The sequence below is a fragment of the Prunus persica genome, chromosome G4 (genome assembly GCF_000346465.2).
Source record: "Prunus persica cultivar Lovell chromosome G4, Prunus_persica_NCBIv2, whole genome shotgun sequence".
NCBI lineage: Eukaryota > Viridiplantae > Streptophyta > Magnoliopsida > Rosales > Rosaceae > Prunus > Prunus persica.
The window spans coordinates 14,425,494-14,450,784 of record NC_034012.1 but is presented as its reverse complement, the minus strand read 5'-3'; the positions used below and the strand labels follow the sequence as shown (position 1 = coordinate 14,450,784).

Here is a 25,291-nt window from a genome sequence, read left to right as displayed (position 1 = left end):
AATCCGGGGAAATGCCAAATAATAACTGATAGGGAGAAGTCCCTTTAAGGATAGGGGTTGGAAGTCGATTAATCAAAGAAACTGCCGTACAAAATGCTTCGACCCAAAGATTGTGAGGCATATGAGCAGTGTGTAAGAGAGTACGACCCATATCAGCAATATGACGATGTTTTCGCTCTGCTAACCCATTTTGTTGGGGTGTATGAGGACAAGAAAAACGATGCACAATGCCATTAGTAGCACAAAACTGTTTAAAGTGCAGGTTGTCATATTCCTTCCCCCCATCACTCTGAAACTGTTGGATAGACAAGGAGAATTGAGTTTTAACATACATAGCAAAAGTAGAAAAAAGACCAAAAACTTCAGATTTAAGACGCATAGGGAAAATCCATGAATAACGAGTGTAATCATCCGTAAACAAGACATAATATCGATATCCAGAAACAGAAACAACAGGAGACATCCACACATCTGAATGGATTAAAGCAAATGGCTTAGTAGAGCAATGGTCATGAGACGAAAAGGAAAGTTTTATTGATTTAGATAATGCACAGTGACTACAAGGGGAAGATGATAAACGAGAAAGAGAACCTAATAAGGACCGAGAAACAAGTGTGCGAAGAACTTTATTGGAGGGATGACCAAGACGACGATGCCACAAAGAGGACGACGCGACGATAGAAGAAAAAGCTTGCTTGGAACTGGACAACAGCGTTGGAAAGATAGGATAAAGACCATCCTTACATAGGCCCTGAAAGAGAACAACACCACGTGGTAAGTCACGAATTTGGTATCCCCAAGGAAAGAAGGTAATACTAACATTCAAATCACGAGTAAATTGAGCGACAGATAAAAGATTTTTACGAAGGGAAGGAACACGGAGAACATCAGAGAGACGAAAGACAAAGGAACCAGAAGAAAAGGAGAGGTTACCAGAATGAGTGATGGGGAGGGTGTCACCATTACCAACAACAACCTGATCCGAAGCAGCATACGGAGTGCCGGAGGGGAATGTCCGCGCATCATGGGTCATATGATTGGTGGCACCAGAGTCCAAATACCAGTTAGGATCAGAAGTGGACGCAACATGCATGCCAGCGAAAGCACGAGGATAAGGGCACTTGGCTTGAACATGACCAAGTTGCTGGCAATTCCAGCATTGAATTGACTGGCGAGAGGGTGGAGGACCCAAATGACCTTGAGAGAAGGAGGAAGGACGGGGAGCACGGGGAGAAGGCTGGCCCAGGCCAGAGAAAAGACGGGCTGAAGACGGGCCACCAAAGGGACGAGAGGAGTGGCCACGCGGACTAGGGTGGCGAGGGCCACGGGGGAAGCGAGCAGCTACAAAAGCAGCAGGGGAAGCCACAGGAGCCATCTGAGCTGCTAAGGCCTGTTGCCCTTCAAAGGCAAGAAGGCGAGTGCGGAGGTCCGAGAAGGATGGAAGGGGTGGGAAATTCAAAATTGCCGTCACAATCATTTGGTAGTCAATACCCAGACCACGAAGCACATAAGTAACCAGATCAGAGTTGGAGACAGGTTCCTGGATGGCAGTGAGTTCATCAGCCAAACTCTTGGCCTGAGCAAGGTAGTCAGAGATGGATTTGGAACCTTTGGTAATAGAGAAGAGGCGAAATTTGAGCTGGGCAGAATTGGCAAGAGATTGTTGGGAGAAATTTTGTTTGAGACAATCCCAAATTTCCTTCGAGGTGGAGAACCCAATAACTTGGGGAAGAACACTCTCAGACAGCGTAGCACGAAGAATACTAATTAGGCTTTGGTCAGTTTGAAACCAAGAGACATAGTCAGGATTGGCCAACGACGGAGTAGAGGATTCAGACTTATCAGAAGGAGCTAGCGTAGGGGAGGGGCAAGGATGAGAGCCATCAACAAAGCGCCAAAGATTCTGGCCAAGTAAGAAAGGTTTGACCTGGCTTTCCCATACAAGATAGTTGGTATCAGATAGTTTGACAGAGACAAGGTGAGAGATATTGGGAATGGAGATAGTGGGAACACTGCTTGAAGCCATCGACAGAAAGAAAAAGAAAAGGAGAAAAAAAAAAAGAAAGGAAAACTTTAGGCTCTGGATACCATGTAGAAACTGAGTTTTCTATATAATCAAAACTAATATTACAATCTCTTTATACACAGGAACATAAACGTAAACTTATCAGTTACTACAATATAATAATAATAGCATAACAGCTGCCATATCAGTTACTACAATATAATAATAATAGCATAACAGCTGCAAGCAATTATATGCAGTCATAATTAAGATAACGGCCTGACAGTTTTTTCTCTGATCTGTTCATGTTTTTCTTTTGACATGGGCTATTAATTCTTTTTTTTTTGGCTTCTTTTGTTGGTTGCTAGCAATCAAGAAGGATCCGCCTTCGATTTTCAACCGGCATCTCCTCTTTGCCGACGCCAAAAACGGCAATTCTGCCGAGGACGGAAGTCTGCCGCGTCGTCTTCCTCTTTGCAGCCGCCATTGAAGAAGTTCTTCTTCGAAGAGCGGGATACACCATCATTCGTCCTCAGCCTCCGAGTTGTACGAGCTCGAAGGAGTAGTATATGGCGGAGCAGCGCTTTGAAGAGGAGGTGCGGGTGGCTGGATTCGTCGGACGGGGAGGGGGGATGGGGTGGGAGAGCTGGGAGGAGAAGTGGGAAGAAGAGAAAGGGAGGGACAAAGAGAGGAAGGTTTATTTTATAAATTTTTTTAATGTTATTTTATTATATTATATAATTGATTTATTAATTTTTTTAAAGAAATTAGTGAGTCCTACAGTGGACATGTCATCAGTTAACGTCTGATTAAATAATCAACTTAATTAAAGGCTTAAATTGGTTAGATTTGAAATCATGGAGTGTAAATTAATGAAATTGAAACTCGGGGGCCTATATTGAGAATGACCCCAAACTTTTAGGGAGTCTTTTGATGTTAATCCATTTTTTTAATTCAAATCCACTTGGCATGTCATTAATGGACATGTATGCTCCACACACATGTTGCGTCAAATCCATTAGGTTTTGTTGAAAAGCTCTAATCCTTTTAAAAAATAATTTAACATTTAAAATATATATTTTTTAAAAATTTAGGGTTTAAAAAGAGATAAAAATTTCAGAACATAAATTTTTTAAAAATTCAAATTTCCTTGGCATTTTATTATTGGACATGTAAGCTCCACACATATATCACGTCAAATTCGTTAGATTTTGTTGAAATTTTCATCAATTTAATAGCAATTTCAACAGAACGTAACGAATTTGACGTAACATGTATATGAACCCTGCATGTTCAATAATAACATACCAAGTGCATTTGAATAAAAAACAAATTATGTCTAGAAATTTTTTAAATTTTAAATTAAATTTTTTCTAAAAGATTTTAAATGTTAAACAATTTTCTTTTAAAAAATATAAAAGACCAAAATGATAATTTCGTAAACCTCAAGAACCATTTGTGATCAAACACAAAATATTTAAAACATTGTTTACTCTACGTGGCATCCACGTCAGCAATATAATGAAAATGGCGGGACTAAATTGATGTGTGAAGCGTAACATAATGGACCAATAATGCCCAAAAAAATATATAAAAAATCAAAAGTGATAATTTGACAAACTTCAGAGATTATTTGTGATAAAAATCTTTTTAAAAATTATGTGAAAATTTTCCGAATTAACTCTTGAATTTGACAGAAAAGACAAACAATCAGCTTTCAAAATCAAGTTCTCACCTGGTTCGAAATACTGCCGTCGATGACCTCAACTTTTTAAATAAGCCGGCTCCCACAACTTTACCAAACACTTTTGCCGGCAGAATTTTTTTTTAAAGCTGCTTTGTATTTAAGCACAGCAATCCCAAACCCTAATTCAAGCCTTGTTCGCTCAAAGCAACTCGTAAGTATCACTTGAGCAACTTAATTATTCAGCTGCCTTTTAGCTATCAATGAAGTTCCCCTTTTATAGAAGCATCTGCTCCAAAAAAAAAAAAAAAAAAGTTTCCCCTTCCATCTCCTTCCTGCTCGATCTTCTTCTTCTTCGTCTTCTTACGTTTCTTCTGTGACCCATTCATCAGCACCTAAATGGCTTCCTCTGCTTCTTCAACCCCTACTATATGGACGCATGATGCGTTTCTCAGTTTTAGGGGTGAAGACACCCGAACTAGTTTTACGGACCATTTGTACCTTGCTTTGATCCAGAAAGGAATTCGTACCTTTAGGGATGAGGAAAACCTGAAGAGGGGAAAATCCATTGGCCCAGTACTGTTGAAAGCAATTGAAGAATCTAGATTTGCCGTGGTCATTCTTTCAGAGGACTATGCTTCTTCAGGATGGTGTTTAGATGAACTTGCGCATATTATTGTTGAGTGCAAGAAAGAGAAGGAACGCGAAATTTTCCCGGTTTTCTACCACATCAAACCATCCGAGGTGAGAAATCAAACTGGAAACTTTAGCCAGGCCTTTGCTAAACATGAAGAAAATTTCAAGGGCAATATGGAGAAGGTGGACAAGTGGAGGAAAGCTTTAGGGGAAATAGCCGATATCCGGGGATGGGTTCTGGATAAAGACAGGTACCTAGTTAACTTCTTCAATTACTTGAAAATTTAAAGTAATCTTATATATGCCTATTAACAAAAATATATTATATCACCTTCAATTAACAGAAAATTCAAACTTGAACTTGATGCATGGCACATTAATTAGCTTTTAGATATATCTTAACCCGAAATTTTTTAATTTTTTAATTTCAGTCCAAATACTTTATTACATAAGTTTTTTATGTCGATTTTTCCCTTTGAGGTATAAGAAAAATTAATTTTAAATTCTAGATTTAAGGCATTTTGTATACTGAAGTTTGAATTTCGAATGTTCAATGCTTTAATGGTTGCTGGATGCACTTCACATACCCAAAAAAAAAGGGTCAGCACTAACAGACATATGAAATCACCTTACCAACAGGTGCGAATTAACCAACCTCTATAACAAAGATTAGAAAGAAATTTAACGTAATTATAAAAGCAATCACAAATTTGTGAAGATTATGACACAAAGTATATTATCCACATTTTCCAACTATTTACTCTTCTTTTTTTTGTTAGAGAACTATTTACTTCTTAGATCACTAATATCTACCTACAACAAAGATTTAACACACTACATATTTGCGACAAACACAAAATTATTTATATACGGCAAATTCTTAAGAGTTATTTACACTAATACCCCCTTAGGTTTTCGGCTTTTTCACAAAACTCCTTGAGATTTTTGAAATTACATGAACACTCCCTGAGGTTTTAAATTGTTTTCACAAAACTCCGTTTCATTTGTAACACCCCGACTCCAAATTAAGTGTCTATTTTAATTGATTTAAAATAAGTTACGAATTTACCCTTTGGGTAGGGGTAAATTGGTCACTTTCTTATCCGGAAGGATTTTGGGACCACAAATGGTATTTCTGGGTAGGTGGTACTGAGACGAATTCGTAGACACGCGGTAGGCTTGAATCGGAGTTGTAACGAAAAAGTTACGAGCAAAATATTATCAGTGGCAAACTTGTAAATATTTCGAAAAGGATTAGAGCAAAAATCAGATTTCCATTTTTCACCTCAGCTCTTTCTCTCTCCTCCCACGCGCTCGACACTCTCTCTCTTCTCAGTCTCTCTCTCTCCCCGACATCGACTCTCTCTCTCCTCGGTTCTCTCAGCTCCGGCCACGGCAGGACACGAGACCGGTCCCGATCGATCCACCTTGACGTCGCGATCAAGTCTAGCTCGTTTTCCCAGTCGGAAACAACGAACTCCGGCTGCAAGCTCGACTGATTTGAATCGGAGTTTTCCCGCCGTCGCGCCGCCGCCTCCGCCACCCAAACCCGGTGAGTGAGGTATGATTTCTCATCCATTTTTCGAGTTCTAGCTGACTGTTGTATAAGTTTGGATCGATTTGCTGGGTAGGATTTGATTTTGAAAACCTAGGTTTTGGCCGGATTTCAAAGTGAAATTCTGGCCAGTTGCTGCCCGAATTGGACCTTCCCGTAGTTGAATGAAGTGATCCTGACCTTAAGTAGAAGCTAGGGTAGGAAGGGTGAGCTCGGGTGTGGAGTTTTTCAGTCACCGGAATTACTCTACACACCCACGCGCTGCCGGCGCGTGTGGCGGCGCGTGGGCGAGGCTGGTGAAGCTGCAATTTAACCCGATGAGATCCTTAGGTTGTCACGAGCGCATAGGAATTCGCGGATCTCAATTCGGATGTCGTTTGACTATCAAACGGATTTTTGCATATTGTGCGTTATCTGGGTTCGATAGGTTCCAACCGTTAGATCTTTTCCGAATTAAAATATGTTGTTCTAGGTATTCCTAGGATCGTATGAGACTTCACGAATTATGAATCGGAGCCCCGGATGTTCCGATTCATTAATGCAAAGTTTGCAGGTTAGCGATAACCGTAAAATCGTGAACGATTCCTAAACCTGTAATCGGACTTTAGGATACCTTCTTCAACGTGCACGTATTGGGATTTTGGGGATTTAAGCATTTAATTTGTGATTTCCGCTTCGGCGTAATTTTATATTAATTAACGGTTCGTATCTTGAAATAGGTGTTTCGACTGAACGTACTCAGTCGGCAGGACCTTCACGTGGTCAGGCAGCGTGGGAATATTTGTGAGTGGACTTTGTTTTCAATCATATGCATGGTTTTAATTGATGAAAGATTTTTGCATAATGTTTTAATGGATTATTGAATATATATTATATTCATGAGTTGATTATGATGGTTGTATAGCGCTTGGCAATATATTGTGAGTTTGGCATTGTGGGTTTTGAGAGTGCATTTTATATGGGTTGTGGGGAAGTATATTTATATATTCTCTATAGACGAGATACTTGGGTTGTTGAAGGGTGTTGTGGAAGAATTTGATTTTGAGAGAAGTTGTATGATTACACTATGTAAGTACCTTCCCCAGTTATCAGTCTCACTCGCGGCATTGGATGTTCCGGCGTATGGAAAGACCTTGTATAGTGTTTAGGGTCATCACCATGGCGTTGGATGTTCCGGTGTGTGATGATCCAGTCTGCACGCGTAGGACATAGTTTGGGAGCTACACATGGCGTTGGATGTTCCGGTGTGGGAGCTTTGGAGTTTCGTCGGTTGGACCGCTCAACCCTAGACGCAGGATAGCACCTAGAAATCCTGCGGACTAGTCAAACAGTCCCCCAGTTGGATTGTTTCCCCGGTACCTAGGTGGTGTGATGAGTATATCGTATAGCTATTTATAGTTATATTTATATATATGTATATATATTTATATGTATACGTATAGTTGAGTGAGTGAAGAATTTGAGTTTTTCAGTGGGTTGACAGGAGTTGTAAGATTGAGAGAATGTGGTTTATGAAGGAGATAATTTGTATTTTGAAGAGTTGTTAATGAATAATGTTTTGAGTAATTAAATATTGAATTGTGAACCTACATGACTTGAGCATTATTTTTACATGGTGGGGTTATTATATTGTTTTTAACTGCCAATCTGGTTTTTGTCCACTCACATGTTTTCTGTTTTGCGCCCCCAGCCAGTAGTTGCTCCAGGAAGCGTGCAAGTGGTGTATGAGGCTCGAACTGTGAATCTTTCTAGTTAGGAATTGAGTAATTTCTTCTACTCAACTGTTCTTATAATCTAAATTTTAGTAGATGCTCTGTATCGCCCATGGTAGATTTTACTTGTGAGGCCGGAGGCCATTCTAGTATGACTTCTAGAGTTATGAAAGCATGCTGTTGGTTGAGATTTTTATTTTATGTATGTTGCAGGTTGAGTAATTTTTGTTGGGATTGCTTAAATTACAGGGGAGACTTTGCCAAAATTTTGGTAGAAAGTCTCGATTTCTTAGTAAGTGGGCCCGACATCGGGAAGATGTCGGAATTAAGACGAGGTCTGCTTCAGTTTTCGGGAAATTCCTGGGCGGGTCCTGTCAGCTTGGTATCAGAGCATTAGGTTCATTTTCTTTCGACTATTGCACTTTTGTTGCATTGTTGATCTAATGATTTCATGATTTCTTTGTGTAGATTATATATAAAAATTACTATGATAAAAAAAAAAATTAGCACTGATGCTTTTGGATTTATATATAGTTTTCTTTTTTTTTTTTGGTATGAACCATGAGGTGGTCCTGGATGTGCCCCAACTATGGATGGCACCTTTAAGCCTTAACCACAACCCAGACTAATCCCCGCTCACACCAGGTCGGCCCGTAAAGGGTAAAGTGCTGGCCGAAGTGGTGACTCCATACGAGAGCAGGGGTCGAACCCCTGACCTTCTCTTAAGGAATAAGAGTGCCGAACCACTCACACCAACCACCTTGGTTTATATATAGTTTTCTTAATCATTGGCTTATCTAGGCTTTATAAAATATCCAATCTGTATTCTGTTTTTAGTAAGGAAGCAGAAGTTACTCAAGCAATAGCCGAGAAGATTTCAACTATATTACACTGCATACCGTCATTTAGTGAAGATTTAATTGGAATGGGTCCTCGTATAGAGAAAATGGAGTCGTTGTTGGATCTAAAAGAGCGTGATGATGTTCGTACCATAGGGATTTGGGGGATGAGGGGCATTGGCAAGACAACTCTGGCGGAACTAGTGTATAACAAGATCCGCAACCAGTTTCAAACTAGCCACTTTCTTCCCGATGTCAGAAAGGAATCTGAAAAACAGGGTCTAATTTCCTTACAGAACGTTCTTTTTGAAAAACTCCTCCGTGGCTCCGGGGATGACATACATAATGTCCATATGGGAATGAGTTCATTGAAGAGACAACTGCATACTAAAAAGGTGCTTATCGTTCTGGACGATGTTGATCATCAGAAACAAATACAAGCTTTAGTTGGAAATGATTGGTTGGGTCGAGGAAGTAGAGTCATTATAACGACTAGAAATGAGCAATTGTTGAAGGTATATGGAGCGCACCATATATTTGAGGTTGAGAAACTGAACGATGAAGAAGCCTTTCAGCTCTTCAGTAAGAAAGCCTTCAAGAAAGGCCATGAGATGGCTGATGACTACACAAAGCTGTCCAAGGGTTTTGCCAAATATAGCAATGGCCTCCCTTTGGCTCTTGAAGTTCTGGGTGGCGCCTTGTGTGGGAAACGGTAGCTCAATGGGAGAGTAAATTTGCTAAACTGAAAGAATATCCTGATGACAAAGACATTTTTCCTGCACTTCAAATAAGTTACGATGGATTAGAGGAAATAGAGAAGCAAATCTTCTTGGACATTGCATGTTTCTTCAAAGGAGAGGATCACAATCGTGTAGGTAAAATTGTGGATGCTTGTCACTTTCATCCAACAATCGGTATTAGGGTCCTCCAGGATAAATGTCTAGTTAAAATTAATAAAGGAAACAGACTATGGATGCATGATTTACTACAACAAATGGGTTGGAGAATTGTTCATGGAGAATCTTTTGAGCCAGGCAAATGCAGCAGATTGTGGGTTAGTGAGAATGTCTCGGAGTATAAAGATAGCAGGTCGTGGGATGACGTCAACACTGTACTCGAGGATAATTTGGTAAGATATCAAATAATATGCTACATGTAGGCATCATATATACATGCTTCACTACAATAACCATATGATATATCAAAGGTGTGTGGATTGGAGAGACATGAGCGGCCTGCGAGAGAGAGAAAGTGGGAGGGGGTGCGGTGAGTGTTAGACACTTGCCTAGGTTTTTTAATATTGAAGCTAAGGAATTCAGAATCAAGGTTGATGACCTCTCCTATGGAGGATCAATCTTGATTACAGAGAAGGTTAGAGCGCGTGTGTTCCATGTTTCTCTTGAGCTTAGATGTGTGAATTGGCTGGTCAGAGAGCTGCAGAAGCTTTTGGAAAATAAATAACAGAGATTTTTCCGACAGTATAAGGGAGATTCTTATCAAGTATGGATGGAAAAGCTTAATAATGGAAAGGGTCTTCATATGCGACTGACGAAATGCGTACATAGAGTAGTTAGGTCTGTGGTTGTTCCTCAGGGTCGAAACAACTTCGGATGGCTTTTATTGAAAGAAAACTTAGAGATCATATTGGCAGGGAGAATCAACTCGAACAAGGTCAACCCAGCGGCCGAAGCTGATTGTTTCGCTTCGAGTGGCAAAGGTAGATCAGTGGGAAAACTTACAAGGAGGCGGTAGAAAGTGAGAGGGGGCTAGAAAGGACAGTTACTGAGAACAACACTACGGTTGGGAATTCGAACTGGAGTTGGGTGGTGGCCTGTGAGAGGCAAGTTCTACATCAATCTTGGAGTGATATCAGGATGGCCCTAACAAGTTGGTTAGATAAAGAGGTTGAACTATTTCCATACCAGATTAACAGGGCCTTTTTTGTTTGTGATAGTAAAGAGGAGGCTATGAGAGTTAGTAGCACTAGTAAGCTGGGGGTGGAGGGACAAACAGACGTACTTTTATATAGTTGGGAACGTGGTCTAGAAAATAATATCCCTAAAATTGTTAGCTTTGGAGGCTGGCTTGGGGTCTCTGGTCTTCCTATGCACTGGTGGAGAAAAGATTTCTTCGAACATATTGGGAATGAATGTGGGGGGTTGATTGAATTGGACAAGAGGACGGAAAACTTCAAGTTTATGTTCGAAGCAAGAATCAAAACCCGAAAAAATCAAGTCGGATTTCTTCCCGAGATTGTGATTCTTAATGAAGGATTAGAGAGCTATTTGTGAAGATTAGACCTTTATTTCCTGCGATTAGGCCCACAAACTCCTGGATCCCTCCGCCTAAAATGGCGGGTGGCCGGAAACTAGTGGAACCAAGCGACGGTGGCGGTCTTTTCAATCCTGGGGATATTTTTTCAACCCATGTGGAGGGGGAAAGGGGCAATCACATCGAGAAGCGGAACTTCGAAGGTACAGAGAAGGATCTCGATAGATTGGCGGCTGGAACATTAGAATGCGGAAGTGGGATCTGTGGGATCGGCAGATTACCTGGGTCGCAGGCTCCACAGCTGGAGCCAACTACGAAGCCTTGTCAATTTCCAGTAGATCTCGTCAGAAGGTCAACCAAGTTGGTTGTTAAAAAATCCGGCACATGGGCTATTAATTCAGGCCCAAAAATTGGGCCTATTTCGGAAGCCATTTCTGAGCCCAATCCTGCAATTAATTCCTTATCTAACTCTGGACCTGGAGGTAATTGCGATCCAATAACAAACTTTTAGGGTAATGGGAGTTGGGCCGGACCCGCTCAACATGAAACCAGATTTAGATCCAAGTTCTGTATTTTAAGTGGAAGAAGGAATCTATCTAGAAGACGGTGCGTCTCCTTCACTCACGATGTGCGACCTGGACACGGAGGGGAGTTTGCAACTATGGCTGAAGAGAGACAGGGGGATGAATTGTGTGATTCTGTGGATGGCAGATCAATCGCTTCAGTCGGGATTGAGGAGGACAATCTCCCATCTGAGGTAGAGGAGACAATTGATGTAATTGAATGCGACGACGGGTCTGTTGCTAGAATTCTGACTGGGCTGACTGATGGGATGGTTTTGAAGGGTCATGGTGGGCTGGAGGATAAAAATTGTGCGGAAGGCAACGAGGATGGCGACGATAAGGTGCCAGGTAAGAAAAGGGGCGGAGATGCTGTGCCTTTGAATTCACAAGACATTGAGGGGAGCAATGGTGGTGGGATGGTAAGAGAGAAGACTAAAGAAACTGAATTTGTGAGTTACAGCAAAAGAAAGAGGTTGGGGGAGGAGAAACATTCCCGGATTATGGCCAAGCTGAATCTCACGATGGTTCCCATTAGGAAGCAGTTATTACTTGGGTGCCTCTCGAAATCTAGCCGATCAAATGGTGAATCTGGCAGGAAGGGGAAACGGAGTTTGACTAGGGTCGAACCGGAAGTGGATAGTGTGCAGTCTACTTTGCTTAAGAGGGAGGTCAAGTTAAATTAATGAATATCATATCTTGGAATGTGAGAGGTCTCGGGAGCAAAAGGAAAAGGGTGGTGGTGAAGGAGCAGTTGTTACGAGTAAATCCAGATATTGTTATTTTGCATGAGACTAAGAAAGAAGTTTTTGATAGAAGACTTGCAGCTGGTGTTTGAGGGTATAGATTCAAAGAGTGGGTGTATGCCCCTTCAAGGGGTAGGTCTGGTGGGATTGTGGTGATGTGGAATTCTCAAACTATCTCCATTTCTGACTTTGAAATTGGGGAATTCTCTGTTTCTATAAGAATTTTGGACGCTTCTGAGGGGGATTGGTGGCTATCATGTATTTATGGCCCTTGTCATCCTAGGGATAGAAGAAGATTTTGGGAGGAATTAGCGGGGTTGTTCGGCTTGTGTGGTAACAAGTGGTGTATTGGGGGAGATTTTAACGTGGTTAGGTTTGTATCTGAGAAATCTAACGGAGGTAGGATGACAAGTAGTATGAAAAACTTCAATGACTTTATCGATGACACAAACCTGCGAGACCCAAACATCTTGAATGCTTCCTTTACATGGTCTAATTTTAGGGAAACGCAGCGTGCAGAAGACTTGACAGATTCCTCTTTTCTGAAGCTTGGGAAGATTCCTTCCCCCATGTTAAACATACGGCGTTGGCAAGAGTTACTTCTGATCACTATCCAATTCAGTTGGACACCTCTAATTTGAAATGGGGTCCGGGCCCTTTTCGTTTTGAAAATATGTGGATAGAACACCCGGAGTTTAAGAAGAAATTCAAACAGTGGTGGGGGGAAGATCAGATTAACGGATGGGAGGGTTACAAGTTCCCTAGAAGGCTGAGGACTATAAAACAGAAAATAAAGGACTGGAATAAAGAAGTATTTGGGGATTTGGTCTCTGCAAAGAAAGAGGCAGAGGCTAGAATTGCTGCTCTTGATTTGATGGAAGGGCAGGGAGGGTTAGATAATATTCTGAGAAAAGAAAGGGAAGATTTATACTTTATGGTGAGTGATTTAGTCCACAAAGAAGAGGTGAAATGGAGACAAAGGGGGAAAATCCAGTGGGCAAGAGATGGGGACAGCAACACCAAGTTTTTTCATCGTATAGCAAGTGGCAGAAGGAAAAGGAATTTTATTCAAAAGCTGGAAGTAGCGGGCGCTGGTGTGGTTGTCAGTGAAGGGGAAATAGAAATGGAGATAATTAACTTCTTCAAAAATCTATATAGCAGCAACGCAGAGGCGGGGTGGTGCTTGGAAGGTCTGAATTGGAATGCAATTAGTGTTGAGGAGGCTGAATGGCTGGAAAGACCCTTTGAAGAGGAGGAGGTTAAAAGGGCGGTTTTCGACTGTGGGATAGATAAATCGCTAGGTCCAGATGGGTTTTCCATGCTTCTTTTTCAGTCTTGCTAGGATATTGTGAAAGAGGATCTTATGAAAGTTATGGCGGACTTCTTCAATGGTGGTATAATCAATGCAATCACGAATGAGACGTTTATTTGCCTCATTCCCAAAATGAAGGAATCCATTAAAGTTAGTGATTTCTGGCCTATCAGCTTGGTGACAAGTTTGTACAAAATGGTGTCGAAAGTTTTGGCTTCTAGATTGCGGGAAGTCTTGGGCAGCACTATATCTAGTTATCAGGGTGCTTTTGTGCAGGGTAGGCAAATTTTGGATGCGGCCTTGATTGCCAATGAGGTGGTGGAGGAAAGTCGAAGGCTTAACAAGTCTGGAATGGTGTTCAAAATTGACTTAGAGAAAGCCTACGATCACGTGGAATGGAGATTTGTTGATGTGGTTTTGATTAGAAAAGAATTTGGGGACAGGAGGAGAAGCTGGATTCGTGGTTGCCTCGAGACGGCTAATTTTTCTGTGATGATTAATGGAAGACCAAGGGGTAAATTTCGTGCCTCTAGGGGTCTGAGACAAGGAGACCCGCTCTCCCCGTTCCTGTTCACTTTGGTGATGGTTGTGTTAAGCAGAATTATGGAGAAAGCTCAAGATGCTGATAAGTTTCATGGACTTTCCCCAGGGCTCGGGATGGTGGAGGTATCCCACCTTCAGTTCGCTGACGATACCATTTTTTTCATAGAGGATAAAGAAGAGTACTGGAATAATCTCCTTCAAATTCTGGAACTGTTCTGTTTTGTGTCGGTTATGAAAATTAACAAATCAAAATGTTCTCTAGTTGGCATTAATCTTGACGATGGGCTGTTGAATGAGCTGGCTGGGGCTTGGGGATGCGAAGTGGGGGCTTGGCCTATGTCGTATTTGGGTCTTCCCCAAGGCGGGAACCCCGGGGCTATCAAGTTTTGGGATCCGGTTGTGGAAAAGGTGGAGAATAGATTACAAAAATGGAAGCGAGCTTGCCTATCCAAAGGGGGAAGACTCACAATGATTCAGGCTGTGTTGTGTAGTATTCCGATCTACTACATGTCCCTTTTCGATATTCCCATTGGAGTAGCCAATAGAATCAAGAAGCTTATGAGGGATTTCTTGTGGGAAGGTTTGGATGGTAAAAGAAACCACGCTGTGAGTTGGGAGGTTGTGGGCAAGGCAAAATTCTGTGGAGGGTTAGAGGTGGGTTCGTTGAGGGCTAGGAGTGCGGCTTTGCGGGCAAAATGGCTTTGGCGGTTTCCTAACGAACCTCATGCTCTTTGGCATAAAGTGATCAGAAGTATTTATGGAATGGATACAAATGGGTGGGATGCTAAACCTGCGACTCGGGGATCTTGTCGCAGCCCTTGGAGGGACATTTCTAGCGGCTATAATTTGTTTCTTCAAGGTTGTGTTTTCGTGGTAGGTTGTGGAGTTAGGGTCAGATTTTGGGAGGATGACTGGAGCCGGGGTGGTGTTTTGAAAGAGGTGTTTCCAAGACTCTTCAATTTGTCCAGGAAGTTCCCTCTCAGTTGGGATTTTGGTTTCAGGAGGAATCTCAATGAATTGGAGATAACGGAGGCGGCTAGATTGTTGGATTTATTGGTGGGTGTGTGGGTGATCACTTCCAGATTGGATAAGAGAAGATGGAAGCTTGACCCCTCTGGTCTCTTCACCTGTCATTCTCTCTGTTCTCTATTCAGAATTGTGGTGAGGGGGAGATATTCTCCCCGTACACTCAAATTTGGAACGCTAAGACTCCTCCGAAAGTTAAGATCTTTATGTGGCAAGCGGTGTTGGGAAAACTAAGTACAGGTGATACAGTACAGAGACGTTGTCCCTATTTGTGCATTAGCCCTCACTGGTGTGCTCTATGTAATAAGGCAGGGGAGAGCGTGGACCATCTCCTTCTTCATTGCCCTTTCTCTCTAAAGTTGTGGGAGACACTGTTGAAGGAAGTTAACACGGTGTGGGTAATACCAGAAGGCTGCTTTGAACTTTTTTCCATCAGATTTGATGCTTTGGGAAGGGGAAAGAAAGCCAAAATTCTCTGGGGTAGTCTGATGCAGGCAGTGGTTTTGAACCTATGGCTGGAACGTAACAGGAGAATTTTTGAGGATTATAAGGGAGTGGGAGTGGCAGAGTAATGGGATAGAGTGAAGTTTTGGGCTGCCCTTTGGGCATCAACTTCCCTTGCAATCTGCTGGCCGTAGTATCTTAAGGGTTTGTTTTATGTTTGGTTGGTTAGTTATGTGTTGAGTGGCATTGTGTCTGGTTCACCGGCTAGTGTTTTTTCTTTTTATCTGCGTTCTAAATGCCTTTGTTTTGATCCTTACAATTTGAATAAAAATGTTTCTATTCAAAAAAAAAAATATATATATATATATATATATCAAAGGTGTGAGGCGACATGTGAATGTGGCTGCCTTTGTATATATCAATCCGTAAAACTTAGTACGCATATTTGCTCATTTTGAAACAAACCTAAATTTTTCATATGATTTTGTGGTACAGGGAACAATTGCTGTTCACGGTATATTCCTAACCTTGCCTGCAAAGGAAGATATAGAGTTGGATGCTGATCCATTCTCAAATATGCGCGGACTAAAATTGTTGAAGATTTGTAATGCCAACTTTTCTGAATGTCCTGAATATTTCTCTAGACAGTTACGGCTTTTGGAATGGCATGAATATCCTTCAGAGTCCCTACCCCCAAGTTTTCGGCCATCTTCCCTTGTTGAACTTAGGTTGCCTAACAGCCGCATTAAACAACTATGGCATGAAATGGTACTACGATAACTTTTCACTTAATTATATATGTTTTTTTTGCATTCAATTAGACATAAATTATTAATTCCAAAACTAATTACTACTGTTTTCTTGCCTTCATAACAGCGCGTTCCTATGATGGAAAAGTTGACGCTAATCGATCTTTCCAACTGCAAATGCTTGACCAAGACCCCAGACTTCAGTAAGGTCCCAAATCTTATGGGTTTGACTCTTGAAGGTTGTGAAAAGTTATCAGAGCTTCACCCAACAATTTGGGATCTCCAACATCTGGTTTCGTTGAACTCGAAGGGTTGTGAATGTCTAGAGAGCCTTCCCCACTCCATTTGCTTGGAATCTCTTCAAAATTTTGTTCTTTCAGGATGTTCAAGACTCGAAAGGTTTCCAGAGATTGTGGGAAACATGGGACACTTGTCAGAACTTCATTTAGATGGGACCGGGGTAAGGGAGTTGCCGCTATCAATCAAGCACTTGACTGGCCTTATTGTGTTAAATCTAAGAGAATGCAAGAACCTTTTGAGTGTTCCAAGCATCATTTGCAGTTTGGTATCCTTGAAGTATCTATTTCTGTCAGGCTGCTCACTGATTGACCAACTGCCAGAAAACATAGGGAGCCTGGAACTTTTAAAAGAGCTTGATGCCTGTCAAACAGCCATAAGAAGATTGCCTTTGTCTATTTTACTTCTGAAGAACCTCCAACGGTTATGTTTATTGGGTTGTACAGGTTTGCAGCTCCCTCACTCGTTCTCGGGTTTATCCTCTTCGGTATACTTAAATCTTAGCGGATGCGGTCTAGGAGAAGGAGCAATTCCTGATGATATTGGCATATGCTTATCCTCATTCCGGAGTTTGGGTTTGAGTGAAAACAATTTTGAGAGCATACCTGAAAGCATATCTCAACTTTCTGAGCTTAGAGAACTTACCTTGTTCAAGTGTTGCAATCTGCGATTGTTGCCAAAACCTCTTCCACCGAGCCTAAAACATTTGGATGCACATGGTTGTCCTTCGCAGACAAACTATCCAAAAACCCTCAACATATGGACATCTGATGATGGTATCTATTTCATAGATTGCCGAGAATCAGAGGGAGTTGAAGATGAGATAATCCACCACCCACTGCCAATTCATGAAGAGCATCTTGAACAATTCTTTCCTAAATACTTTGAGGTCTCTTTCTCTCTCTCTCAACATATATACATTTGTAAGTTCCCTTAAGGTGCCTTGCAGTTCCAGCCCAATAAGGGAATTTTCTATATGTACGTATATACATACATACATATAATGATCCTATATCAGGTTGGATCACCTACGACCTCTTTTAGTGAATTGCAAAAAGGGATCCTGGGGCTGCTCATACATACATGATATATGTATATAATGTTATTGTTTTTCTTATTTTGTACAGGATCTGATTGATCGTCAGCAAGATTTTGAAATTCGTGTTCCGTATACTAGAATTCCAGACTGGTGCAGTGTGTATTCGGATGGGACTTCTGTAATAATTCAACTATCAGATCCAGAAGATAGTATATGGATGGGAGTCGTCCTTTTTGTGTTTTTCGAAATTCTTGAGCAGAGTTCGGAAATGGAAGAGACCTTCTGTCATTTTCACGCCTCGGATGGTCGTCTTCAAAATCGAGTAGTCATTGGAAACTTTGAAAACTTCATAGTTGGGTCGCATGCAGTTTGTTGCTATAATCCGGCACGCAAATTTGCAGGGAATTTGAAAAATGCAAACCAAGGAGTACTTCGAGCATCAGTCTCAACAAATCGACCCAGTTTGAAAGTGAAAGGGTGCGGAATACGTTTAATCTCTCATCAAGATGCGGCAAAATTTGCCCAAGATTTAAGTCAGACTGCTAATCAACACCTCGATTTGAATTTTGGTCCACATTGTAAGCATATGTTAGATGAGGTGATGAAATTGGAAAGTTCTGGTGACGTGACGATACTTGATTACCGTCTATGGGAACCACCATCAACTTCAACTGTACATCGGGGCAGCAGCAGCATCTCTACCACAGCTAGTACTGATTCTAGCATCCCACCAGTACAATTGTTGCTTTCAAAGCTCTATGAGGTTACTCCCTCTGTCTCCATCTCTATATATGCGTGTGTTAGAATAATGTACAGAGGACAAAAATCAAAATTTATGTTTAAGGCAGTTGATTTTTGAAGGTTTTAACCATTAATTAATTAGTTACTGTGTGCTTTACATCGACAGGGCCACAATGGACGCACGAAGGATTTATTTTTTAGCTTTTGTCATAAAGTAGTAGTAATTCCGAACTGGTTCGACAATCACTACTTGGGGAATGTAGAACTGTGTGACCTTCCTCAAAACTTGTTTGATGAAAGCAGATGGGTAGGATTAGAACTATATGTTATATTTTCTTGGCGTCAATCCGTTTCGAGTCTCTTCCATCTTCCCTCATTCCTTTGTGTTGATTTGTGTGAACAAGAAAGCAGTAGAATACCAAGATGTGTCCAGATAAACAATCCCTTCCCTCAGAAAGTAAGGTCCCATGAACTTGTTGTGTTACACGTGCCACGTGTGTATTTTCAACAACATGTTAATGTCAGGTTATTAGGGCATTCTTTAGAACCACCAACTCAGCGGTAGAGGTTGAACTCTGTGGAGCCCGTTTAGTATACGATGAAGACTTGGGAGGCTTGATCCATTCATTAACTAAGTTGACACTGGGGAGATCAGATATGCTTGATGAGCTTTGTGCGTATGCCCAAGCCTTTTCTGCACAAACAATGGAAAATCGCCTTCAGCGGGAAGCCAAAGCTATGCGCAATAATAATGCAGAGGAAAGAGAAATGCCCATCGCTCCTGATTCTATGAGGATCCAAAGGTCATATATATGCGTGTGTGTGTGTGGATTGTTTATATATTTAAATTCTCTCAATGCTGGCAAAATATTTTAACGTCTTTAAATTACTTGGACTAATATAAGTTGTACGTATAGGCAACAGTTAGCTGAATCTGGACAAGAGTTTCTGATACCAGAACAGGATTTTACTTCAATATGCACAAGTATAGATGCTATCTCAAACGAAAGCATGATGTCAAGGAGCGTGGTGAAGTAATAATAGTCCACTCAAAACGCTTAACGTTTGCCAACAGGGATTCTACCCAACAAAAGGTTGCAGAAGAAGATGCTCCACCGCCGTTGTCGTTGTTGGTCGGTCCTGTACATGTATTGGCTGAGACTCAACTCTATGGAAGCTATAGTCCAGCACAATGGAAAAGGTACCTACAGGCTTACCTTCAAAAGTCCCAGGTGGCAACGCTCAGTCTTAAAGGAGATAAAATTTCTGTTTTCAAGCATTTCGATCCTCAGAACACATCCTCGAAAGGATTATCTAGAGTGTTTCAAACATTGGACTACTATGTCACCCGGGAAAGGACTCGAAATACCTCCAAAGCTGTATGATGATAAAAATTGGAGGGGACTCGTTATAATGTTTAGCTAATGATTAGAATCAGTGTGCCACGTGTCTGTAATTGGTTATGTTAAACACGTGAAGGCACGTGAAGGTTGTTAGAGGTTGTTAGCTCAGATGCTTAACTATTAAGCAAAGTCCAAGTATAAAGGCACCACTGTACGTGTATAGTAAAAAAGGAGAAAAACAAATTTGATTCCCACCATTCTAGAATTCTCAACTTCTATTTTTCTAAATACTTAGCATGGTATCAAGAGCCATGGACCGATCTGGGTTTCTTTTTGCTTCCGCCTTCTTCTAGATCTCATATGAGTCTTCTTTGCTTCTGTTTCTGCACCTCCTTGGATTCTCTGTGACATTCTTGGATTCTTTTCTTCTCGTTCTCATCTGCTTTCTCTGATTCTTCTGATTCTTGGATTCTTCTGTCATCTGATTCCTCTGATTCCTCTGATTCTTCTGATTCTTCTGATTCTTGAATTTTTCTGCAATTCCTCTTCTTCGTCTCTGTTTCTCTTTGTTTTTTTATGGCGACTTCAACTCTCAAGCTTGATGGCCTCCTTGGCATGCTCACCATTCATTTGACGGATGGCAATTATCTGAAATGGCCATATCAGATTGAATCTGTGTTGGAAGGTCATGATCTCTTCGGAAATTTCGATGGCTCCATTGTTGCTCCACCGAAATATGCACTTCTCGATGAGGAAGGCGTTACGTCGGTAATCACCGCTACATATAAAGCCTGGTTGAAGGTTGACAAAGTGTTACTGAGCTTATTGATTGCAACGCTTTCTGATGAGGCAATCGAATACGTGATCGGATCTAAGACTGCCTCTGAGGCGTGGATGAATTTGACGGATCGATATGCTACCGTGTCTTGTGCTCGTGTGAATCTCTTGAAGACGGAGCTTCAAACTGCTCAAAAAGGCGCTGATTCTATCGAGAAGTTCTTACTTCGCCTCAAACATGTCCGTGATCAGCTTGCTGTCGCTGGTATTTCAGTCTCTGACGATGATTTGATGCTTGCTGTGTTGAATGGTCTTCCTTCTGAGTATGACATGATCAAGACTGTGCTTCTTGCTCGTGACACTTCACTGTCTTTCAAAGATTTCCGCAATCATTTGCTTGCAGCTGAACAAGCCGCTGATTCTCGTGTAATCTTGCCCCAATCTACTTCTTCTACATCGTCTCCTAATCTCTCTGGTGCTGGTATTCTCCCTACTCCTTCTGTGACTTCCTTTTCTCCTACTGGTTATATGAGTTCCCATACACATGGTCGATCGTCTAGTTCATTTGGTAGTCGAGGCAGATTTTCTGGTTCTAGGCCTTTTGGTCGCGGTTTTCCGAATAAATTTCAAGGTCCTCCTAAGTCTGGAATTGTTCCAGAATGCCAAATTTGCAGTAAGAGAGGTCACACGGCTGCAATTACTTTTTTCACGATTCTACCTCATCTCAAGGCTCCTCCGTTATTGAGTGTCAAATTTGTGGCAAGAAGGGCCATGGTGCATTGGATTGCTATCATCGTTCCAACTATGCCTATCAGGGATCTCCTCCACCGTCCTCTCTCACTGCTATGGCTGCTCAAGCTTCTTTCTCTCCTGATGCAGTGTGGATTGCCGATAGTGGAGCGAGTCACCATATGGTGCCACACATGACTACAATGCACAATGTTACACCTTGTACTTCAGCTGAGAATGTTGTAGTGGGCAATGGGGAAGGTTTGCACATTGCTCATATTGGCAAATCTCATATTCCCACTGTCTCTTCTTCTCTTACTCTCTCTAAAGTTTTACATGTGCCTTAACTTACAGCAAATCTCTTATCTGTGTATCAGCTATGTCATGACAATAATTGTCGCATAATCTGTGATACATCTGGATTTTTAATACAGGACAAGGTCACCAACAAGAAGCTTCTCCAAGGCAAAAGTGAGCATGGCTTGTATCCTATTCCTACTTCTTTATCCTCAATTGGTACAGGTAGTAGTAGTTCATCAGTTGGTACTAGTAGTCGAGCCTCTCAGTCACAGACAAGTGCTTTTCTTGGTCCGAAAGTTAATTCATCTCTTTGGCATAGTAGGCTTGGACATCCTACAAATGAAGTTGTTCAACTCATGCTTACTGCCGCTCAAATCCAAGTGGTATCTGATTCAATTTCTAAGTTGTGTTCCTTTTGTCTAGATGGTAAAATGCATCGGTTACCATTTTCTAGTCATCACAATAAGGCTTCTTCTCCATTTCATAGACTCCACAGTGATGTTTGGGGTCCGTCTCCATGTAAATCCATTTCTGGCTATCGATATGTAGTGTCTTTCATTGATGAATACACTGGTTTTCTATGGTTATATCCTCTCTATGCCAAGTCTGAGGTCTTTACAATGTTTACCAGATTGGTTGCTTTTCTTACAACTCATTTTAATGCTTCTATTAAGTTTCTTCAAAGTGATGGTGGTGGTGAGTATATGAGCACTCAATTCAATGAATTTCTCGCATCTCATGGCATTGTCCATCAAGTTTCCTGCCCTTCCACACCCCAACAGAATGGACTCTCTGAGCGGAAGAATCGCCACTTATTAGAAACCTCTATAACCCTTTTACAAGAAGCCTCTATGCCTGATCAGTTTTTGTTTCATGCTATGGCTCATTCTGCCTATTTGATTAATCGCATGCCTAGTAAAGTGCTTTCTAATCAATCTCCATATTATAGGCTTCTTCATAGGCATTCTGATATAAGACACCTCCGTGTCTTTGGTACTGTGTCTATCCTTGTTTAAGAGCCACTAACACTACTAAGCTTCAACCTCGAACTGTTATGTGTGTTTTCATGGGGTATCTACTGGGCTATAAAGGAGTGTTATGTTACAATTGTTCCACTAGCAAATTCTTGGTGTCTCGCTATGTTATTCATGATGAAACTATTTTTCCTTTCAAGCACCGCTTCTCTCTGCCTTCCTCACCCTGTTCTCCTTCAACAGTTCTCTCCCCTATTCCTATGATGTTACCTCCGTCTGCTACATCATCTTTGGTGCTCGCTTCTCATAGTTCCTCTAGTGCTCCTAGTATTACAGCTCCCGATTTGTTAGTCTCTCTTGAGTTGTCTCAGCCTGAGCCTTATACACCAGTTCTGTCGGGGCAACAAGATTTGTTAGCCTCTCCTGGGTTGTCTCAGTCTGAGCCTTATATCCCTGTTCTTTCGGAGCAGCAATTACAAGTTCTTCTACCTTCTTTTGATTATATTACTTCTTCTTCTCCTGCTTCTGTCCAACCAAGTGTTCCTGTTGGATCTGCTCCAGCAGGACCTTCTCATTCTATGCTTACTCAGTCTAAAACTGGGGTTGTTCAAAAGAAGGATTTTTCTGACTACATGTGTTACACCAGTATCCATGATACTACTTCTCTGGATGAACCTTCTAGCTATCGTGTTGCTTCTTTTTCAGCTGATTGAACAAAGGCCATGGACGAAGAGATTTCCGCATTACAGATGCAAGGTACCTGGGTGTTGGTACCTCCTCCTGCTAATACAAACATTGTTGGTTCAAAATGGATTTATAAGTTAAAAAGGCACTCTGATGGTTCCATTTCTAGATATAAAGCACGCCTAGTTGCCCAAGGTTTTAGTCAAGAGGCTGGTTTTGATTATGAAGAGACATTTAGCCCAGTTGTTCGTCATGCTACAGTTCGTATCATTCTCAGTCTGGCAGCTTCCAATCATTGGTCTCTTCGCCAATTGGATGTAAAGAACGCCTTCTTACATGGGGAACTTGAGGAGGAAGTGTATATGAAGCAACCTCAGGGGTTCGAAGATCCTCACTATCCTGACTATGTTTGTAAACTTCAGAAATCATTGTATGGATTAAAACAGGCTCCAAGGGCCTGGAATGCTAAGTTCACTGGTTTTCTTCCAGCGCTTGGGTTCAAGATGTCTCACAGTGATCCCAGTTTATTCGTGAAGTATTCCGACTCCGCTATTGTGGTTTTGTTGCTCTATGTCGACGACATTATTCTCACTGGCTCAAGTCCACAGGTCATCCAGGAGGTAATTACAGAGCTTGGTTCAGTGTTTGAGCTCAAGGATATGGGCATCCTTACTTATTTCCTTGGTCTTCAGATTTCCTGTAAGTCTAATGGAGACATCTTTGCTAGTCAACAAAAATATGCTACTGATTTGTTAGCAAAGTCTGGGATGAGTTCTTGTAAACCCTGTCCTACACCTCTGAAACCTCACACACAGATTTTACTCACTGATGGTATCCCTTTGAAGGATCCAAAACAGTATTGTAGCATTGTTGGTGCTTTACAGTATCTTACATTTACAAGGCCCGACATTGCCTATTCTGTTAATACTGTCTGTCAGTTCATGAATAATCCTACCGAGCATCATTTCTTCTTAGTGAAACGCATTCTGCGGTATCTACAGGGCACACTCAGTCATGGTTTTACTTATTCTTCTTCAAGTCCCATACTCTTGTCTGCTTATAGTGATTCTGACTGGGCGGGTGATATTAACACTCGCAGATCCACTACGGGCTTTGTGGTGTACTTGGGGTCTAACCCGGTCTCATGGCAATCCATGAAGCAAGGTTCTGTTTCACGCAGTTCCACTGAAGCCGAGTACAGGGCTCTTGCTAATGCCTCAGCAGATGTCGTATGGATTCGGCAGCTTCTTGTTGATCTACATGTATATTTGTCTGAGCCTCCTATTCTATATTGCGATAATATGTCGGCATTGGCTCTGAGCTCCAATCCTATATATCACTCCCGTATCAAACACCTTGATATTGACTTCCATTTCATCAGGGAGCGTGTGCAGCACAGGGATTTCTTAGTTCAGTATATCCCAACTGATGATCTGGTCGCTGATGTCCTGACTAAGGGACTTCATAGTCCAGTTTTCTCTAAGCATTGTACCACTCTCAGATTAGGTCCCTACTCTGAGATTGAGGGGGGATGTTTAGCTAATGATTAGAATCAGTGTGCCACGTGTCTGTAATTGGTTATGTTAAACACGTGAAGGCACGTGAAGGTTGTTAGAGGTTGTTAGCTCAGATGCTTAACTATTAAGCAAAGTCCAAGTATAAAGGCACCACTGTACGTGTATAGTAAAAAGGAGAAAAACAAATTTGATTCCCACCATTCTAGAATTCTCAACTTCTATTTTTCTAAATACTTAGTGTTGTAAAATAACCTGGAATATGTGTGAATATTGAGCTGCACGTAAAGTAGATGAGACACAGTATTTAACGAGGTTCGGCTATGCCTACGTCCCCGGAGAGCAGCAGTAGTAACTTTTCCACTATGTAAAATAATAGGGCTACAACTTTAGTATTTACAATATGTGTGGCTCACTGAATTTTCTCTCTAGGAGAATTTCTCTCTGCTCTCTCTTTCCTCTTTCTTCCTTCTCTTCCTCTTGTCTCTTTCTTTTTCTCTCTTTCTTCTTTTCTCTTTCCCTTCTTTCTTTCCTCTTCTCTTTTCTCTCTTTCCTCTTCTTTGTTTCTTTCCGTTTCTCCCTTTCTCTTCTGTCTTCTCTTCTATCTCTCTTTGCATAAGAGAGAAGCCTTTTATAGGGAAAGGGTGGATAACACCCGTGAATCTACAATCCACCTGTGAATCTACAATACAATCATGCACCAAAGTCTACAAACAAATAGTAAGTGGGCTCCACTACTTTATACTTTACAACACTCCCCCTTGGAGACCACAAATAATATGTCAGTTGCTTCATCAGACTTTGCTTGGAG

General features: G+C 41.5%; 3 protein-coding genes across 4 annotated transcripts; 2 read left to right on the top strand and 1 right to left on the bottom strand.

Moving 5' to 3' along the window:
- Positions 513-2,287, bottom strand: LOC109948391. The gene is made up of 2 exons (XM_020561190.1): positions 934-2,287; positions 513-751 (listed from the first exon to the last, which is right to left on the bottom strand). The coding sequence occupies exons 1-2, from the start codon at positions 2,024-2,026 to the stop codon at positions 741-743; spliced, it is 1,104 nt and encodes a 367-aa protein (XP_020416779.1). The 5' UTR covers positions 2,027-2,287; the 3' UTR covers positions 513-740.
- On the top strand, positions 3,592-16,299 carry LOC18779900 (TMV resistance protein N). 2 transcript variants are annotated; one of them, XM_020561384.1, is made up of 3 exons: positions 3,592-4,576; positions 15,829-16,101; positions 16,210-16,299. In XM_020561384.1, the coding sequence occupies exons 1-2, from the start codon at positions 4,089-4,091 to the stop codon at positions 15,857-15,859; spliced, it is 519 nt and encodes a 172-aa protein (XP_020416973.1). In that variant the 5' UTR covers positions 3,592-4,088; the 3' UTR covers positions 15,860-16,101; positions 16,210-16,299. The 2 variants fall into 2 exon arrangements, with proteins under 2 accessions (XP_020416973.1, XP_020416974.1); XM_020561385.1 differs by lacking the exons at positions 15,829-16,101; positions 16,210-16,299 and adding exons at positions 7,571-7,643; positions 7,806-7,836.
- LOC18780135 (disease resistance protein RPS4) lies at positions 16,296-19,751 on the top strand. The gene is made up of 4 exons (XM_020561383.1): positions 16,296-17,268; positions 17,507-18,181; positions 18,326-18,962; positions 19,077-19,751. Exons 1-3 carry the CDS (start codon positions 16,303-16,305, stop codon positions 18,722-18,724), a joined length of 2,040 nt encoding a protein of 679 aa, XP_020416972.1. The 5' UTR covers positions 16,296-16,302; the 3' UTR covers positions 18,725-18,962; positions 19,077-19,751.

Bases quoted from the DNA above. Each gene is read 5' to 3' on its own strand.
- LOC109948391 (XM_020561190.1), bottom strand. From the start codon at position 2,026: ATGGCTTCAAGCAGTGTTCCCACTATCTCCATTCCCAATATCTCTCAC.
- LOC18779900 (XM_020561384.1), top strand. From the start codon at position 4,089: ATGGCTTCCTCTGCTTCTTCAACCCCTACTATATGGACGCATGATGCG. The intron at 4,577-15,828 runs GTACCTAGTTAA...TTTGTGGTACAG, and splicing joins TGGGTTCTGGATAAAGACAG to GGAACAATTGCTGTTCACGG.
- LOC18780135 (XM_020561383.1), top strand. From the start codon at position 16,303: ATGGGTTTGACTCTTGAAGGTTGTGAAAAGTTATCAGAGCTTCACCCA. The intron at 17,269-17,506 runs GTCTCTTTCTCT...TATTTTGTACAG, and splicing joins TCTTTCCTAAATACTTTGAG to GATCTGATTGATCGTCAGCA. The intron at 18,182-18,325 runs GTTACTCCCTCT...TTACATCGACAG, and splicing joins TGCTTTCAAAGCTCTATGAG to GGCCACAATGGACGCACGAA.